The sequence below is a fragment of the Anser brachyrhynchus genome, assembly GCF_964034855.1.
Source record: "Anser brachyrhynchus genome assembly, chromosome: 21".
Classification (NCBI taxonomy): domain Eukaryota; kingdom Metazoa; phylum Chordata; class Aves; order Anseriformes; family Anatidae; genus Anser; species Anser brachyrhynchus.
Genome location: NC_137714.1, coordinates 8,362,536 through 8,377,550, shown reverse-complemented (window position 1 = coordinate 8,377,550; position 15,015 = coordinate 8,362,536). Strand labels below are relative to the sequence as shown.

Genomic DNA, 15,015 nt, shown 5'->3' with positions numbered 1-15,015 from the left:
ATTTGCTTTGGTGGAGCAGTTTTCATGTTCTGCCAAAGAAGCTTTTTAAAATTCAGCTTCAAAAGTTTTATCTCTGTTTCGATTTTCACATACACACAACAGCAGAATTCCGGGGGGGGGGAAAAAAGTGTCGCTTTTATTTATTTATGTTCCAGATCAATCCCTGCTTTCCTGCCCCAGTCAGAGCTACGACCTCTGTTGCCTGCAGCCCCCCGTTCTGCAGGAATTAATGCTGTCTGGGCCGTGTCTGTTCTGTTTCAGGACCGTGTACTACACGGGCTACAGGCAGGTGTACCAGCTGCAGTACCAGACGGCGTACAAGTGCTGCCCGGGGTGGTCCCAGCTCGCAGGCGATGCCGGCTGCCTGTACCGTAAGTACCAGCGGCTCTGCTGCGGCTCGCGGTGCCGTCAGCGGTGTCCTTTTGGCTGAGGATGCTCATTTCAAGTCCCGTGCCTCCAGGAAGTGCTGCAACAATGTCTTTAAAAGGAACTTTTTGTTGTTGTTTGTTTGTGTTTTTTTTTACTTTTTGTGTATTTGAGTTGTGTGTCAGATTTTCCTCTGGCTCCCCAGCAAGCCCCGTGTTTGCTTTCCGTTTCTGCAGAATTTCCCCCTTGCAGCATGACAGGGTTTTCAGAGGTGCGTTCATTTATCCGGCTGCCAAACGCTATTAAACATTTAAAGCCCAAAGTGGTGATTTAAGTGGTGCCGTTGGCAGAAGCTCTGGAAAGCTACGATCCAAGTCCTGAGTGGACTTTTCGCTATCCAGCCCCGTAATTGCTGCCCTTGTGACTGCGTGGCGAGGGCTCCTCTGCCCCCGGTTGCTCTCGCTCAGCGTTTCGAGAGGCTTGTGTGCCAGGTCCCGTTTCTGCTGCTTTGAAGACTGACAGAGCTTGAAAGCCTCCTGCCAGAGGGTGGAGGTCCCTGCACTCCTTCCCCTCCGTCTGCCCGCTGCTTTAGCCGAAAGGTGAGCGTTCAGGCCCGGGGGGGCCAGCACGGGTGCCGCAGCATCAGCCTCGGAGCAGGAAGCGAGCTGCCAGCGTGGGTGAAAGGATGGCGTGAATAAGATTTGAGGCAAAGACACAGAACTCAGGACTTTGGGATTCTGTTGGCTTTTCTGCTCTGCAGCGTTTGCTCTGGTGTAATTCTCTGCAAAGCAGGCGCGGAAGCATTTACCTCCCAGCTGTGCGGGGAAGCTGCCGTGTGTATTCAGATTTGCATGAGTCAGGCTATGGATATGCAAATATTCGTATATGTGACGATTCTGTGTTGCTGTTGTTGAAGACAGAGGCAGCATTATCCTCGTGGGCCGTATCCCTGCCTCCCACTGGGGCTGCAGGGCTTGGTGGGTGAGAGGGGGGCAGCGCTGCTCCCGCCTCCCTGCAGCACTGCAGCTGCCTCCAGCTGGGCAATATTTAACTCCAGACATCGCTCTTGAGAAGTTGAAAGCCAAACAAAATCTTCCTCTGAATCAGACCAAGGTTTGTCTAGGTGTACGTGTAGACAGACGTCACTGTCAAGGCAGAATCTCATGCGTTCCCTGGCGCAGAACAGAGCTCTGCGAGTCGGGGTCAGGCTCTGGAGGTGCTCTCCAGCTCACACCACAGACGAGCAGATTTCGTTTCAAGTAATAGGCAGGGAAACCAACAAAGCACTTGGGATCCGACCTGCCTTGCCATCAGGGGGACGAAAGCTAGCAGTTTCCAGCCCCATTGTAGAAGTGGTTTTGATTGTAATTGACATACAATATAGGAAAATGGCTCCTGTGCTGGCTGCCCTTCGTTCTGCAGGTGGGCTGCCTGCACCTTCCTCACACTTTGATGCTTGAAGAAAAAGTTAAAAAAAAAAAAAAGTGTCTAGCAAGCCAGTCTTCGTTCTTCCTGTTGAAAAGCCCGTAACCCAGCCCCGCTGTGCCGAAGGAAGCGCTGCGGTGCCAAGCGACGTGCCGTCAGCGAGCAGATAACAACCTCAGGTGAACCCCGAACGGTGGCTGCGTAGCGGTTTTCCTGCAGGGGAAGCGAGGGATCCCAGCAGGAAGGAAGCAGGGAAAAGGCAGTAAAGCTGCTCGGAGCAGGCTCCTGCAAACAGGAGCCAGGGGAGCTCCAGCACACGTGGGGATTAAATCCCGGGACTCTCCGTACCCATTTCATGCTGCTGGTGCGACAGGCGAGCCTAAGTTCCCCGGACAAAAGCAGGGGCATTCACGCACCTCAGGTGCAATATATGCCGTAGGGAGCTCGTCTCTGTGGCCCTCTGCACAGCCTGGGGCTCCTCCAGAGGCTGCCCAGGGTGGGAAGCTCCTGCAGCATCGCCCTGCATCACCTCCCGAGTTGCGCGCTTCCAGACAGCCCGACGCACCGGGGCTGGGCTGGGGCGAACGGCCCCGGCCGAGCCTCACTGGGAATCCGTGGTTGTGCCCCGGGTCCTGCCTGGCTCCTGGGGCTGGGATCCGCTGCCGTGATCCACAGCCCGTCCTGGGGATCTGGTTTCTGTGCCAGCAGATCTCCCGTCCGAGGGGCTCGGCGCTGGCGGGGGCGTGATGGATTTTCCTGCTGGTGGCCGGGCCTCGGTGCGAGCACGGGGACATCTTCCTCTGGGCCCGAAGAGAGCGTAGGAAGGGCTGGCTGAGGAAATGAGTCAGTAAAGATCGGTGAAGTGCTGAGGCAGGCAAACACAACCAGGGTGTTATTTGCGTTAGCGGATTCGGTGCTGTTAGCGGATCGGTGCTGTGAGCAGCAGCCACAGGCCCGCCTGCGCTCGCTGCTGTAGCGAAGGGCGGCGAGGTTGTGCCAAATTTTGTCAGCGGGATTTGTGGCCTTTCCTACACGCCTCCAGAGATCACTGGTGGTGCTCCAGCAGCACGGCGGTGGGAATCACTGCTGACAATGCAATTGCAGCGGTCGGATGCCGTGAGGTGGAACCATTCCAGCGAATATATCTTATCCCCGGTTGTGCTGTGAGCCTTGCAAGACTGCCGTGATGGGCTGAGCAGTGCCAGCAAATGGGCACCGTGGAGCCAGGCTGGGATTCACTGCCTGAAGTCTCATTTTTCGGCGATTAAGGTGAAGGAGTCAGGGAAAACTAAAGAGCCTTGATGTGCGGTTTGATCACTTCATTATTTCTAATAGCGATGAGGCAAGAAAGAAGGAAAGAAAACTTAGGATTGTGCTTCTTGCAGATGTGGAGAGTGAGCTAAAAAGCTGCGGTTTTGGAGCACAGCTGGACGCGGGAAGAGCCAATGACAGGCTCATTGCTGTGAGTGCTCTCTGCCTTGCCGTGTAGGAGGAAACACCCTGGGAAGCGTGTGTGATACCAGGCACGGCACAGCGCAGCGGGGCAGGGGCTGGTGGTGGTTTCCCAGCTTGCAGTGAACTGCACCAGCCGGGCAGCCTGTTTGGTATGGGGTCACCTCGGTACCTGGGGCTGCACGGCTATGAAAAGTGGCTAAAGCATTAGGTCAGGAGATAACTGGCTTTCTGAAGCGACATTTCGTCACTGTCTCATTAGTTCGGGTAGGTGAGTGTGTGGACTTCAATGCTGCCTTTGTATTAGTAAATAATCTTTTTTGGAGGAGGAGGGATTTGAAAAATCATCAGGTTCTTAAAAAAGCCAAGACCGAGGCTTAAGTATTTTATCTGTAATGCAGCCAAGGTGCAGAGCCCGGGCAGTTCAGGTGTCGGCGGGAAGGGGACTCGGAAGGAGGCGGAGGTGTTGCAGGAGCTGCACCCACCCCGGCCCTCCTGTGCACCCCCAATAACAACGGGGAGCGAGGGCTGTCTGCAAACCGCCAACGTCCACCCTGCACCCCGTGGCTGCACAGTAATGGCACTGAATGTGCAAGGAGAAAGCGAGCTCCTGTTTGATCCCGTGGCAACGTATCACCAAGCACAGAGGGTTTAACAGAAAGATGAGCAGCACGTGGGGAGTAAGGAGAGAAGCCAGCGTTACTGCTGATTTCTCTGGCATAAATGTAAGATACGATATGGAGGAAGCCAGCCCGATCCAGTCGGTTTAACCAGGAGGTCCCTCAGCCTTTCATCTGTTTTGCTTTGGCGTGTTAGAAACGAATAACCCCGAGCTCTGTCAGCCTTCCCTCGTGGGGCCGCTCGTCTGGTGGCTTCACAGCGGTCGGGTGTCCCCAGGGCTTCTCATGAGAACGCCGTCTGCTCGCTTGGCTTTGAGAAAGTAAAAGAAGCGACAGAGCACACGTCGTTAGAATAGGTGTGTGTCTGCGTAGCAAGGGCGTGTGTGTGGGTAGCAAAAGTGCAAATGTATGGAATGTAATATTCACCGAAACGTTGCCAAAACCGTAATCAGTGCTAACCAGACGGAAAGTGTTGCACAAGACAATGTTGAGATTTAGCACAGGGGGGAAATTAGGAAGTCAACTGTGTTTCTGTAGGAAAAAACAGCACCAATATTTGATATGTGGGGCAATGAGAATAGTGGGAAATCTGGTAATGCGGTTATTAGCTTTCCATGCAGGGTAGGCTGCGGCTGATTGCGTTGTGGTGTGAGCTGTGTAAACACGTCCCAAGGTCCTGCCCAAGGGCTGACCACTGCAGAGGTTTCACCTCGCACGTGAATTTTGTGCGAGGAGCTGCAGACGTGGGATGAGAGCAGCCAGGAGCCCGCAGGGCTCTGCGCTCTGCGTAAGATGTCCTGCAATTTTTTCTTATACAGCGAAACCCTGAAAGATGTTCTTCACCCTTTGCATCTCCGTAAGGATGGCATGCAGGGCTGGAGCCGGGACATCAGCACGGAGCCCCAGAAGGCTGCGCCTGGCTCCCTCCACCTCCGTCTCAGCTGCGTGCGCTCTGCTCTTTCTAGTAAATTTGTGTTTCTGAGCCAACAGGCTGAGGGTTGCCAGGTCTGTCTTTTGTAACTTCAGCTACTTGAAATAATTACGGGCTCTGGATCTCCAGGACACGAGGGCCTCGAAGCAGGTGACCGTGACAGGGCTGGCAGCAGCGCCGCGTCCCTGCCGGGGCTGCACCGGCGGCACCGCCACGGCCCCAGTGCCGGCACAGCACACGGGCACCCTGCGGTGAAAAGGGGAAGGAGAAGACGGGGTATAGGAAAAAAAAAAACACCAGAGAAGCTGGCCAGCAGCACAGCAGGTCTGTGAACAGAGAAAATTGCATTGTCCAACCTTTAAGCAGACTTCAAAAGGGAGGCGTTGTGCTGCGTCCTTACACTGCGACAAAGCACGGCGCACGTGGCACCGTTTGTTAAAAGCACTTCTGAGATGAGCACTTTCTAGGGGGAAATACAAAATGTTTGCTGCGTTTCACGAGTTTTAAGACGCGTGTTTCATTGGGAAAACTTGTCCCTGTTTGTGGCTTTATTGGGATGGTTTGAAAAGGTGGATTTCAAAAGCCTAATTGAGCATTCTCTCTCTCTGTGTACATTTCACACTTCACTTGGTGAGAACAGAGAAATGTGGCTGCTCGGGCTTCCTTACAGTTTAGCTCCGTTTCATTCTCTGGTCCACTCAAAAGGTGACACCACGTCTGGACGGCCAGCTCTGCAGGAATGGAAAGCGGCTTCTGGTGCTTTTTGTTTTCCTTAAGGACGCCTCCAGTTTCAAAGCGAGTTATCATTGCTGTTACAAGGTTGGGTACGATTCCTCATGAGCCATTTTCCTGACGATTTTACCCACTTGCTGGCTGGAATTGCGTTGTTTTAGGAGGGAGAAAGTGAGGTCTGTTGGCTGCTGGAGAGCAGCTGTGGGCGCACATCACCGTGCAGGCAGGACGAAGCGTGCGCCGGGGAGCCAGCGAGTTAATTGCACGTTTGATCTCTGGCTCTCGGGGGCAGAAATAATCTGAGCCTTGATGAGAAGGTTAATTAGCTGTATCGCTGCCTGCCCACCGCAAGATATGGGGCAGTGTCCATTCCGATGCAAGTGCTCTTTCATCCAGCCCACCACCGGGCTGGTTTTTGAGAATAGCTTAAAATAAAATAAATTTGTAAGCCAGTTGTTTCAGCGAGTGGCTCGGCTGGCAGCAGGGGCTGGGGAGGGAGGCGAGCTCCCTGCCTCCAGCCGCCTCGACCAAGCGAGGTACCAAGTGGAGGTTTTATTGCGCTTTCCATCTGACAGCTTCGTTGTGCTCTGAATGCATTACTTACTCTGCAGAACGCCCCAGCGAGGTAAGGAGGAGACAGGCGCGAGATTAATTTCGTGCTCGGCTGAAAGCCAGCCAGCGCTGGCCCTGGGGTGGGAGCTGTTTCCCTTCCTATGGCACCTCTGCGCGAGGTTTTAGAACAGATGCCCCTCAAAAATGTTCAGTGGGACTTTTGTAATTATTCAGGTTTGCTGCAGGGCTTTGGGAACTCGGTCAGCGCGCGGGCTTTTTTTAGCGTATGAGCACTTCTGATCCTGATCTCCAGAATTTTTCTCTCTCTCCCTCCTTGCAGCTGCCTGCAGTGCCGGAGTTTGTTTCAATGGTGGGAATTGCGTCGAGGGCTCATCGCAGCTCTGCCACTGCCCCGCTGGCTTCCAGGGCCCTCGCTGCCAGTTCGGTGAGTCGGCTTTTCGAGTTCTTCCTTTGATTTTGGGTCGGAAGTGGAGAGGATAAAGAATGAGGGATGCCCCGATATTTTTTTTTTTATCCTTACTGGCCATTGTTTTTATCTGTCAAACTCCAATAATCTTCCCTCTACTTTCTTTGGCCACTGTTTGTAAAGTTTGGGGAGTTTGGATGTTTGGAAAGGAAACGCTTATCAGGCCTGGCTGTGAAGCACAGCCCCATCGCTCCGTGCCGCCCTTGGCAGCGGGCTGCCCTCAGCAGGGGCTGTGCCGGGGGCCAGGAGGAAGCCGATTCACCTCGGCTCAAACAGAAACTCAGTCCGAGTGAGCCCAGCAAAGGGCTGCCACAGCAGGGGGGAAAATAGCTGCGCTCTGACCAACTGCACGGTTATATCTTTGGTTAGGTCTACTTGGGAGCCACTAAGCTTTATTTAATTAATGTTTGTGCAATACACGAATTCCTCTCGCAGTCCATTGAGTTTCTTACGTTTGGTAACTCAGAGATGTTCTGATCTGGTAGCAGAACATCTGCATGGCAAGCGACCACTAAGCGGGATGTGTCTGCGTGCCGCAGGAGCTGGACTCCTGCCGAGGAGGGCTGGGGGGCCCTGCCCAAAGCCCCCGCCTCGGGGCAGCGCCAACTCAGAGGTGCTTAAAAGGCCCGAAAGTCTCATTTAGACAAAGCCTACAAAGAAAGAGGATTCTCTCAATCAGCTGCAAACCGTAGGTTGGCCCAAACCTCCTCGATACTGTTGGCTTTGGGCTGCCTCCACCCCTTGCTCTGCGTTGTTAACCAAGCTCAAGCTGCGTGCTTGCAGCAGACCCCAAGGCACCATGTGTGGGTTTGTGTGCGATGGTTATCTGCCCCAGCCATGCCCGGTGGTGGCACCAGCCCCCAGTTCGGTGATGACCCCCCCCCAAAAAAAAAGCCATCCTGAGCCCATGTACACAGCTCCTGCCCCTGGGGCCGCTGTGCCTTGGTGCTCGTGCTCTGTGCCCTCGCTGCCCGGGGCGGTGTCGGCGGCAGTGGTTTCCATTCAATGAGTTCAGCTGAGATGAAAAGGAGACTGCTTCGTCTAAAAATATTTTTTTGTTTGTTTTGCTGTTTTGCTTTGTTTCTAAAACAGTCAAACCGCAGACATAATAGCAGTGTGAGTCCAAATGATTTATCCACCCGGTGACACTCTCCTATCTTCAGTTTAAAGCCAGGACTTAAAGCACGGCTTCTCTCTCTTCCTTTGACCTGCAGAGGATTGGAGCACGGCTGATTTTCATGTACATGGTCCCGTACTGCTTAGGTTCAGGTTTGCACACGTGAAGGAGACATTGCGGGGTTTTCCAGGAAGCAAACAGTCCTTAAATTGTCCCTGCATTTTTTTTGTCATAGCTTCTGTCACACGAATTAATAAAATAAACATCAGATGTCTTCCTGTACAGAACCTGAGAGGTAAAAAACATTTTCGCATTTGGAAATGTTCAGCAGTTCCCACAATTATAATTGGTTGCAGCTTTGAAAATAAGGAACACATTTCTGAGACCCCCAAACATTTTCTTTAAAAGGGAAAGGACCGGCTCTTTTGGGAGAGGAATACAAGACGTCTGCGGGTTTAGAAACGTTGCCCCCCTTGGAGGAGGAGCCTGAAGTCAGTCCTTTAGGTCAGACTTGGAAGGCCGGGGATTAGGTTTTACTGTCCTCCAAAGCTTTTTGAGGCAGAAAGGGAGGACAACAGCAGGATGTGGGGCCGGCATGCTCGGGATGCTCTGCCTCTGCCGTGGGCTTCTGCAGGGCTGCTCGGCAGCAGGGATGGGAACGGGACGGGGCCACCCCAGTGCTCTGGAGCTCGCATCGGCAGTTCTGCGGTGCCAGGCACAGGTGGGATTATCTTCTTGATACGTATTATCTTCTTGAGAAATGCTTCCCCCAAATGGAGCTGGTTAGCATTTGACTCGAGTGAGTCTGGATGTGGTCCGGAGGCTTTGGAGGCTGCTCGGCGAACACAGCACGAGTCAGCCCTGGGTGAACCAAGCTCTTGTCATTCGTCTCCCAGCAATCTGTGTCTGATCCTAATGGTATCGCTTCTTTTCTGGAAAGAAATACAGGAATGTTTGCTTAAAAAGCAGGACGTTCCCCGTCCCGAACAGGCCCTTATCATAAGATGTTTTTGCTGGCCAGCCTGGGGCCGCGGCCACCCGCTGTTTACCCTGGCTGGCAGCACGGGGCCAGCCCGACCTGGGGGGCGAGGAGCTGTCCTTCCCTGTCCCCCGAGCTGCGGGACGAGGGACCGTCTGGGCACTCTTTCTCTGCGGTACCTCACCTCGGCGTGTGCGCGCACCGACTCGTGCTCCAGCTCGCGTGACTCTCGAGCCCAAGCAGCTCCCAGCGCCACGTTTGGAACAACAGCAAGAGCCTGTGTTTGATGTTTCATAGTTTCACAGTTCACGAGGCCAATTTAAAATCCGTCTGTGAGGTCAAATAGCAGCAATTGTTCCTTGGCCGTCAATTTATTGGACAGATTCCGCTGTTAATGACAGCCAGGCTAAATGAGGCAGAGCCCTTCTCCAGCAGCCACGAAGCCGAGATACTTTTCCTTGCAAACACCCTGCTGGTTCGCAGGTCTGGCTTGCTGCTGGGAGGGGAGAAGTGCCTGAGCCCAGGGCAGCTTTCTCGAGCCCGCAGCCCCGCTGTGCAGTGATGCCTGGCTGGGATCACTTCTCTGGCTGGCTCAGAAAGGCCGCGGAACAAGGGCAGCTTGTGCAAAGCTCCGCTCGTCCTGCGCTATCTGCTTGTCCATCGGCCAAAGGCGAGGTATTTAACAGCTGGCACGCAGGTAGCGCCGGGCTCTTTGAAAAAGTCAGCGAGAGGAAGCGAGCCAAGGTTGTGCAGGGGTTTATTCGGTTAAAAAAAAAATAAAAAATCAATTCTGTGGAGTGAGTTTTGAAGAAAAAGGAAAGCGTGCTGGAGCCGCGGGCCGGGCTGGTGCCGGCGCGCAGGGTTCCTGGTGCTGCCCTCGTGCCCGTGGGAAGCTTCCCACAGCGCTGCCTGCTGCTGCTTTCAAACCCTGTGCAGATGCACAGCACTGGGAATATGTTCTTGGTTTATATGGCTGGAGTTTCTAAAGGTTAACTAGAGTGCAGCAAAAAGCCCTTTGGATGTGCTCCGTCACGTTTAAAGCTGTGTGGCTCTGCCCATGAGAGATGCGGCAAAAGCGTCACCGACAGGTTTGTGTGAAGGAACCTGGTGGTGGGTGAAAGGGGACGGCTGGTGGAAGAGACTGACATCCTAAAGGCTGGCGTGAGTTCAGGATGCGGCTTGCTTTGTTCTGTTCAAGCTCTCCCTGGGTTGGGTCAGGCCTTTACTTTGAACTTGAGAATTAAGGATTTCATTATCGTTTATAAGGGGTGATTATATTGGGTGAAAGAAAATGCACGGCTCGAGTCCTTTAGATGACTTGTGGTGCTATGCTGAGATTTTTGGCAAATAAAGGAAGGAGGAATCATTCCATTGGCACTGCAACAGTTTGAAATTTTCATGTAGATCTTTATTACTGCGTTAAAAAGGCGCAGGAGCAAGTCTGTATTCCCCACTGCAGGTGATGGGGACCGAGAGAAGCTCAGGCTCTATGAAATACCGAGTTTTAAAATCTCACAAATTTGTGCAAATCGTGAGCTCTGACCTGGGGTTCTTAAAAAGCTTTTCTTTACCGTTTCTTGAGATATTTTCAGCAGATTTGGATGCCAGCGTGTGCTTTTTGGCAGGATCTGCAGGTCAGAGCCCAAAATGTCCTTGCAGGGCTCCTTGCAGACCTGTTCAGAGCCCCGCAGGCTTTTACCGGGAAGGAGGGCAAGTGGAGAAGTTTAGTAAGGATGTGGGTAAGGAAATGCAACTGCACCGGTTTGTTTTTGGAGGAGGGAGGCTGTCCTCTGAAGTACACTGGGTATTGTGCAGGGGACAAAACTAGAGAAAGTGGCCGCGGGCACAAGGAGATGGGTCTGGTGAGCGGTGTTAGGGATGAAGGGAGAAGCAGGAAAGAAAAGCGTTGCTGCAAACCTTCCTGGAATTTTTAGAATTAACTTATGCTTAAATATGCAGCACGGTCTGTCGTAAATCTTCAGTGTGTTATGCTTTCAATTTCTGGTTTTGGAAAGGTTGGAAAAAGCATTTTTCTATTCATTATGTGTTGCCTTCTCCGAGGCCTTTTTTAAAAGCTGTGCTCTGCAATAGCCGATAACATCTCTTAACTAGTTTCTGGAGCTCCTTATCTCTACTGCAGCCAGGGGTTTTAATTTTGCTTCATTTGTTGCATTTCAATCTTCGCTCTCCTCTTCTGTATGGTCTCAGTGTTACAGCGTAATTCAAGTAATAATTCAAGAAACATCTCTTTTGAGATTCCAGTCATAGCAAATACTTTTTTTGCAGGAAGATGCTCTGAGGACTGCAGCTCCAGAAGTGTAATTAATGAGAGTTATGTGAGAAAGGGAGGACACTTTCCGTATACCCTCGCTCCAAATTCAAGTGCTTGGATGCTTTGCGCATTCCTGTTGTCCTCCGAAGTTTTTTGTTTTTTTTTTTTTCTTTTAACTGGAGCTGAAGCTTGCTGTTCTGTGCAGCCTTTCACCAGACTAAGTCATCTGATAACTGAGGAGGAAAATCTTCCATTGGCAACCCCCACAAACACGTCGAGGGTAGCACCAGCCAGAAGAAGGGGTTGTTACGATCGCTCTTCGCTGCCAAGTTTGTTACAAAACTCACACGAGAAATGGTATCTCTGAAAATAGACCGGCGAGTCCCTGACCCGGAGTTCAGAGGCTGAGCCCGGGACACCGCGAGCTCGTGCCCGTGCAGCTCCTTTGTTCTTGGGGCCGCGGGGCCGGGTCCAGCTGGCAGGACAGGGCCGGGGTCCGGGCAGCGCCGGGGGCAGCAGCAGCCGTAGGGAGCACCCGACCTGCCGGGGCTGTTCGGGGCTGAGATTTTCCAGTCCTCGCTGGGTTGATTTCCTCCCAGACGTGCTTAATTTTATGGCACTTCAGTTTCTTGTGGTTAAACCTGCTCACGCGGACACGTGTGCTGTGTATGGCTGTGCAGACGTTTTTTCTTGCATAATTTAGTGCTCACGGGGCCTCTGTAACCCCCTTTACATTCCCATCGGCTGCAAGGACACCTGCTAGACCCCAGGTCTCTACGAGCCAGCCAAAAAACTGTTTTTGAACGCCAACAGGTGTTTCTAGTTTGGTGTATGTGAGTGCACATTAACTGTCTTTCTGCCCCCCTCACTCCGGCAAATAAAACCCCAGCCGAGTCTGGAAGTCCTGCAGGCAGCACCGGAGCAGCAGGCAGCCCTGCCGTGGGTGCCAGGGAGCCCAGACCGGCTCCCTCCTGCGTGGCTGGCTCTCCAGCACGCTCCTGCGCTGCTGAGCTTTGGCAATGCAGCACGTTTGTGGTGTTCTTGCCGTCTGTTCTGGCAGATGAGCTGAAAAGCCGAGCGTCCTGCAGCTCTTGGGATGCAGTCGGACCCATAGCTGCTGACTTTTGCCTCGCCTGTACCCACACAGAGCACCAGGCTGCTCCAGCTCTCCCTGCATGCGGTCAGTGGCCATCTGTAGTTTCACACAGGAGATGATTTCTGATGCTTTTCACCTGAAGTTTGCCTTTTTCAGGTGCCTTCGTCCCAGGCCTCTCAAAGAGCTTTTGTAAGCAGGAGAGGCTGAAAACCTGCGTCACTGATTTGAGGTGGGAATCCAGTCCATATGTCCCATGCTAATACAAATAAACAGTGACAACAAAGAAGTAGAATAGCCCATGCTTTGAAGACTGAAATAGGTTTTTTTTTTTTTTTTTTTTTAAGAGATTTAAGTGGTGTGCTTAAGGAGTGGATAGGACGTTACCAGGGATCCAAGCCAGTTCTTGGCTTTTGCATGCAGGAGCTGTTTCGAATCATTGATAATGGAGGTCAGTGGTGCTGGTTCATGGTCCTAATCTGATTGTCAGAGATCAAAGGGCCAAAATAATACCGTCTGCTGTAATAAAGGCAGCTGATCGGTAGGACGCTGGGTTCCTTTTGCTGTGTTAACAATGCAGCGTGCAGTGGATAAAGAGGAAGGGTGGGTCTTGAGCTGTTAAAGAGAATCCAGGCGATATTGTGCCTTTCCTCAGCATACCATTGTGTTTTGTGAGGCATATTGGATTTCAGTACAGCAGATGCTGAGATAATGGATGCCAGATGCATGTAATTAGAGGATACCTCTTTTCACCAGCTGCAAATTGTCCACTGCTTCCTCTACTGTACATTTTCATCGTGAGAAGCTTGAATTCTCACAATCTTCTGGTATCTCAGATGATACAAGGCTTCTCTTTAACTGGTAAGTGATGGTCTTGTGTAGCCCAAACCAGCCACACAGGGAAAAGTCAAATAATGTATTTTGATTTCTATTTGTTCAGGAGCTCAGTTATGATTTGCCTTGGTAAACTCGCCTGGAAAATTATATTCTACATTTAACTTGTAAAACGAATCCCTAGAAAACTCCAAGGATTTAAGTGAAAGAATGCCAGGGATGTTTTTGCACTTACGTGAGAATAAGACATGGCTTTTCACTTTGCTGTCTCTAGTATAACAGGATATGTTCTTTAAAAATGCATATTTTTAAATTCAAGAATGTAAGTGGTTAAAAAGAGGACACTAAATGATGTAGACAGTATGAATACAGAATGCATCATAGCATATTTAGCGATAAGTTCATCATGAGGATATTCATACTGTATGCACGATTTTAATCGGAAGGAATCTGAGACTCATGTGAGATTTTGTGCTTTTTGTCTGATACATCTCCATAGTGCATTTATTTAGTTCTGTGAATATTATGTTTTCTAAGTCTTTTGAAGTTCATTCCTTCCTGCATTTATTTTCCAGACAGAAATTCTTGAAATGGTCTGTGAGGTCAGTTTTCCAGACCTACAAAATTGGTTCATTAGAAAGGAAACAATGCCACCGACTTATTTTGCTGCATTTTTTCTACTACTCTGAACACCTTTGTCCTTTGTTGAACTTCCACTCGGGTTGATCTGGCTCAGACCGACGCTCATGCGGTGCTGAAGCTGTCTGGGTTGCTGCGTGGTGCTCCTGCTGTCACGTTGCAGGAGATGAGGAAACAAGGACGCTGGGCTCTGGAAAGGAAAGCCTTTGGGGATGTTTGTACCACCGCTTCCCATTCCGCAGTGCTGAAACCTTCCGTAGCTGGAAATGCAGAACCCTTCTCGTGCGGCGCGTTGGCTTCGATTAAAAAAAACAAAACACACTGGAGATCTGTTTTAATGTCACAGCAGAGACTGGTGATGTTTGACACGTGTAGGAGAAACAGATGTAGAAAATAGGTTTGGGGAGACAGCAGATCGAGTAATTTAGCCAGGTTAAAATGATTTAGGCATCATCTCCCTCCGACGCTGTCTGGGAAACTCCCCTGACTTGCACAGCCGAAGACTTGCTCCCAGTAAATAAATACACTATTTCCGCCTTCATTTTTTCCAGTCACTCAGATCTCACCCCATTAATAGTGGACGTTTTAGAATGTCAAAATCTTGGAGTATCTGCGTCTCAGAGCTGTACAATAGGTCTCTGTGGCAGGCGGGCCCTGAACACATCTTTCTGCATGGAGGTGTTGGGTTTGCCCCTGTGATTCTCATAGTCTGCACAGCGCTGTGAGGGTCTGTGCCTAAAAAACATTGTTGAACTTAAACAACAGCTTCTTTGAGAAGCTGAATGAATTTCAAGTTTAAAACATTACATTTGGCTTTTTTTTTTTTAAACTTGTGAATTTAGTAAGAAACAAGTAGCAATGACCCTTTCATTAGAGACAAAAGGAAGTGTGTATAAATGTCTTTTGTGGCTTGGCAGTAAACTTGCTGAGGACAACATAAAACGTGCTCATTAAACGTTCTTTAAACAGTATTGCTTTTTGTTTTCAGAAGCAATGTGGTGTTTCATCCCACCATTAATTGCCTAATACCAATTATGGCATAAACAAGCCATTTGTTATTGTAACTTTTTCCATGTATTTTTCAAGGTTTTTACTCTTGACACCTATTATGCATCTGGGAACAGAAGTGGCTTTTGTCATGAAATCTAAATAATGAGATCAGTAATCAACAGTTTTACATAGACAATCTTGTACTATAAATGCTACTGCAGCTCTTGAGAACTTTACAAAGTGCTTCCCCCCTCGGCCACTTTGTAGTATTGACCTTAATTATATTGAGACAAAGAGACTAGGAGAAGATTATTTTTTCCCAGGGACTCTCCAGTTCTTCAGAACAAAATGTGCACTGCCCATTGTGCGCTAGTAGCTGAGTGAGCAAGCCCCAAAAAACGAGGTACAGTTTGCATTAGGGTCACATATGACTAGAAGTCTGCAAAGTGCCTGGAAAGACGGGGTCTGTTGACCTGTCAGAGCTGAGCATTCTGGTTCTAACCTTTTTTAACTTGAGAATGCAATC

At 50.7% G+C, this 15,015-nt stretch overlaps 1 protein-coding gene across 4 annotated transcripts in view; it reads left to right on the top strand.

The window, feature by feature from the left end:
- Positions 1 to 15,015, top strand: part of MEGF6 (multiple EGF like domains 6) — a 78,198-nt gene that overhangs the window by 5,214 nt on the left and 57,969 nt on the right. Inside the window, exons 1-3 of one of the 4 annotated variants that reach the window (XM_080564614.1) lie at positions 12,227 to 12,258; positions 12,374 to 12,477; positions 12,783 to 12,887. In XM_080564614.1, coding sequence (XP_080420740.1) covers positions 12,444 to 12,477; positions 12,783 to 12,887 — 139 coding nt within the window. In that variant the 5' untranslated portion in view covers positions 12,227 to 12,258; positions 12,374 to 12,443. Of the gene's footprint in view, positions 1 to 261; positions 372 to 6,418; positions 6,524 to 12,226; positions 12,259 to 12,373; positions 12,478 to 12,681; positions 12,888 to 15,015 lie in introns of those variants that run through there. The other 3 variants (XM_080564611.1, XM_080564615.1, XM_080564612.1) reach the window with 3 other exon arrangements.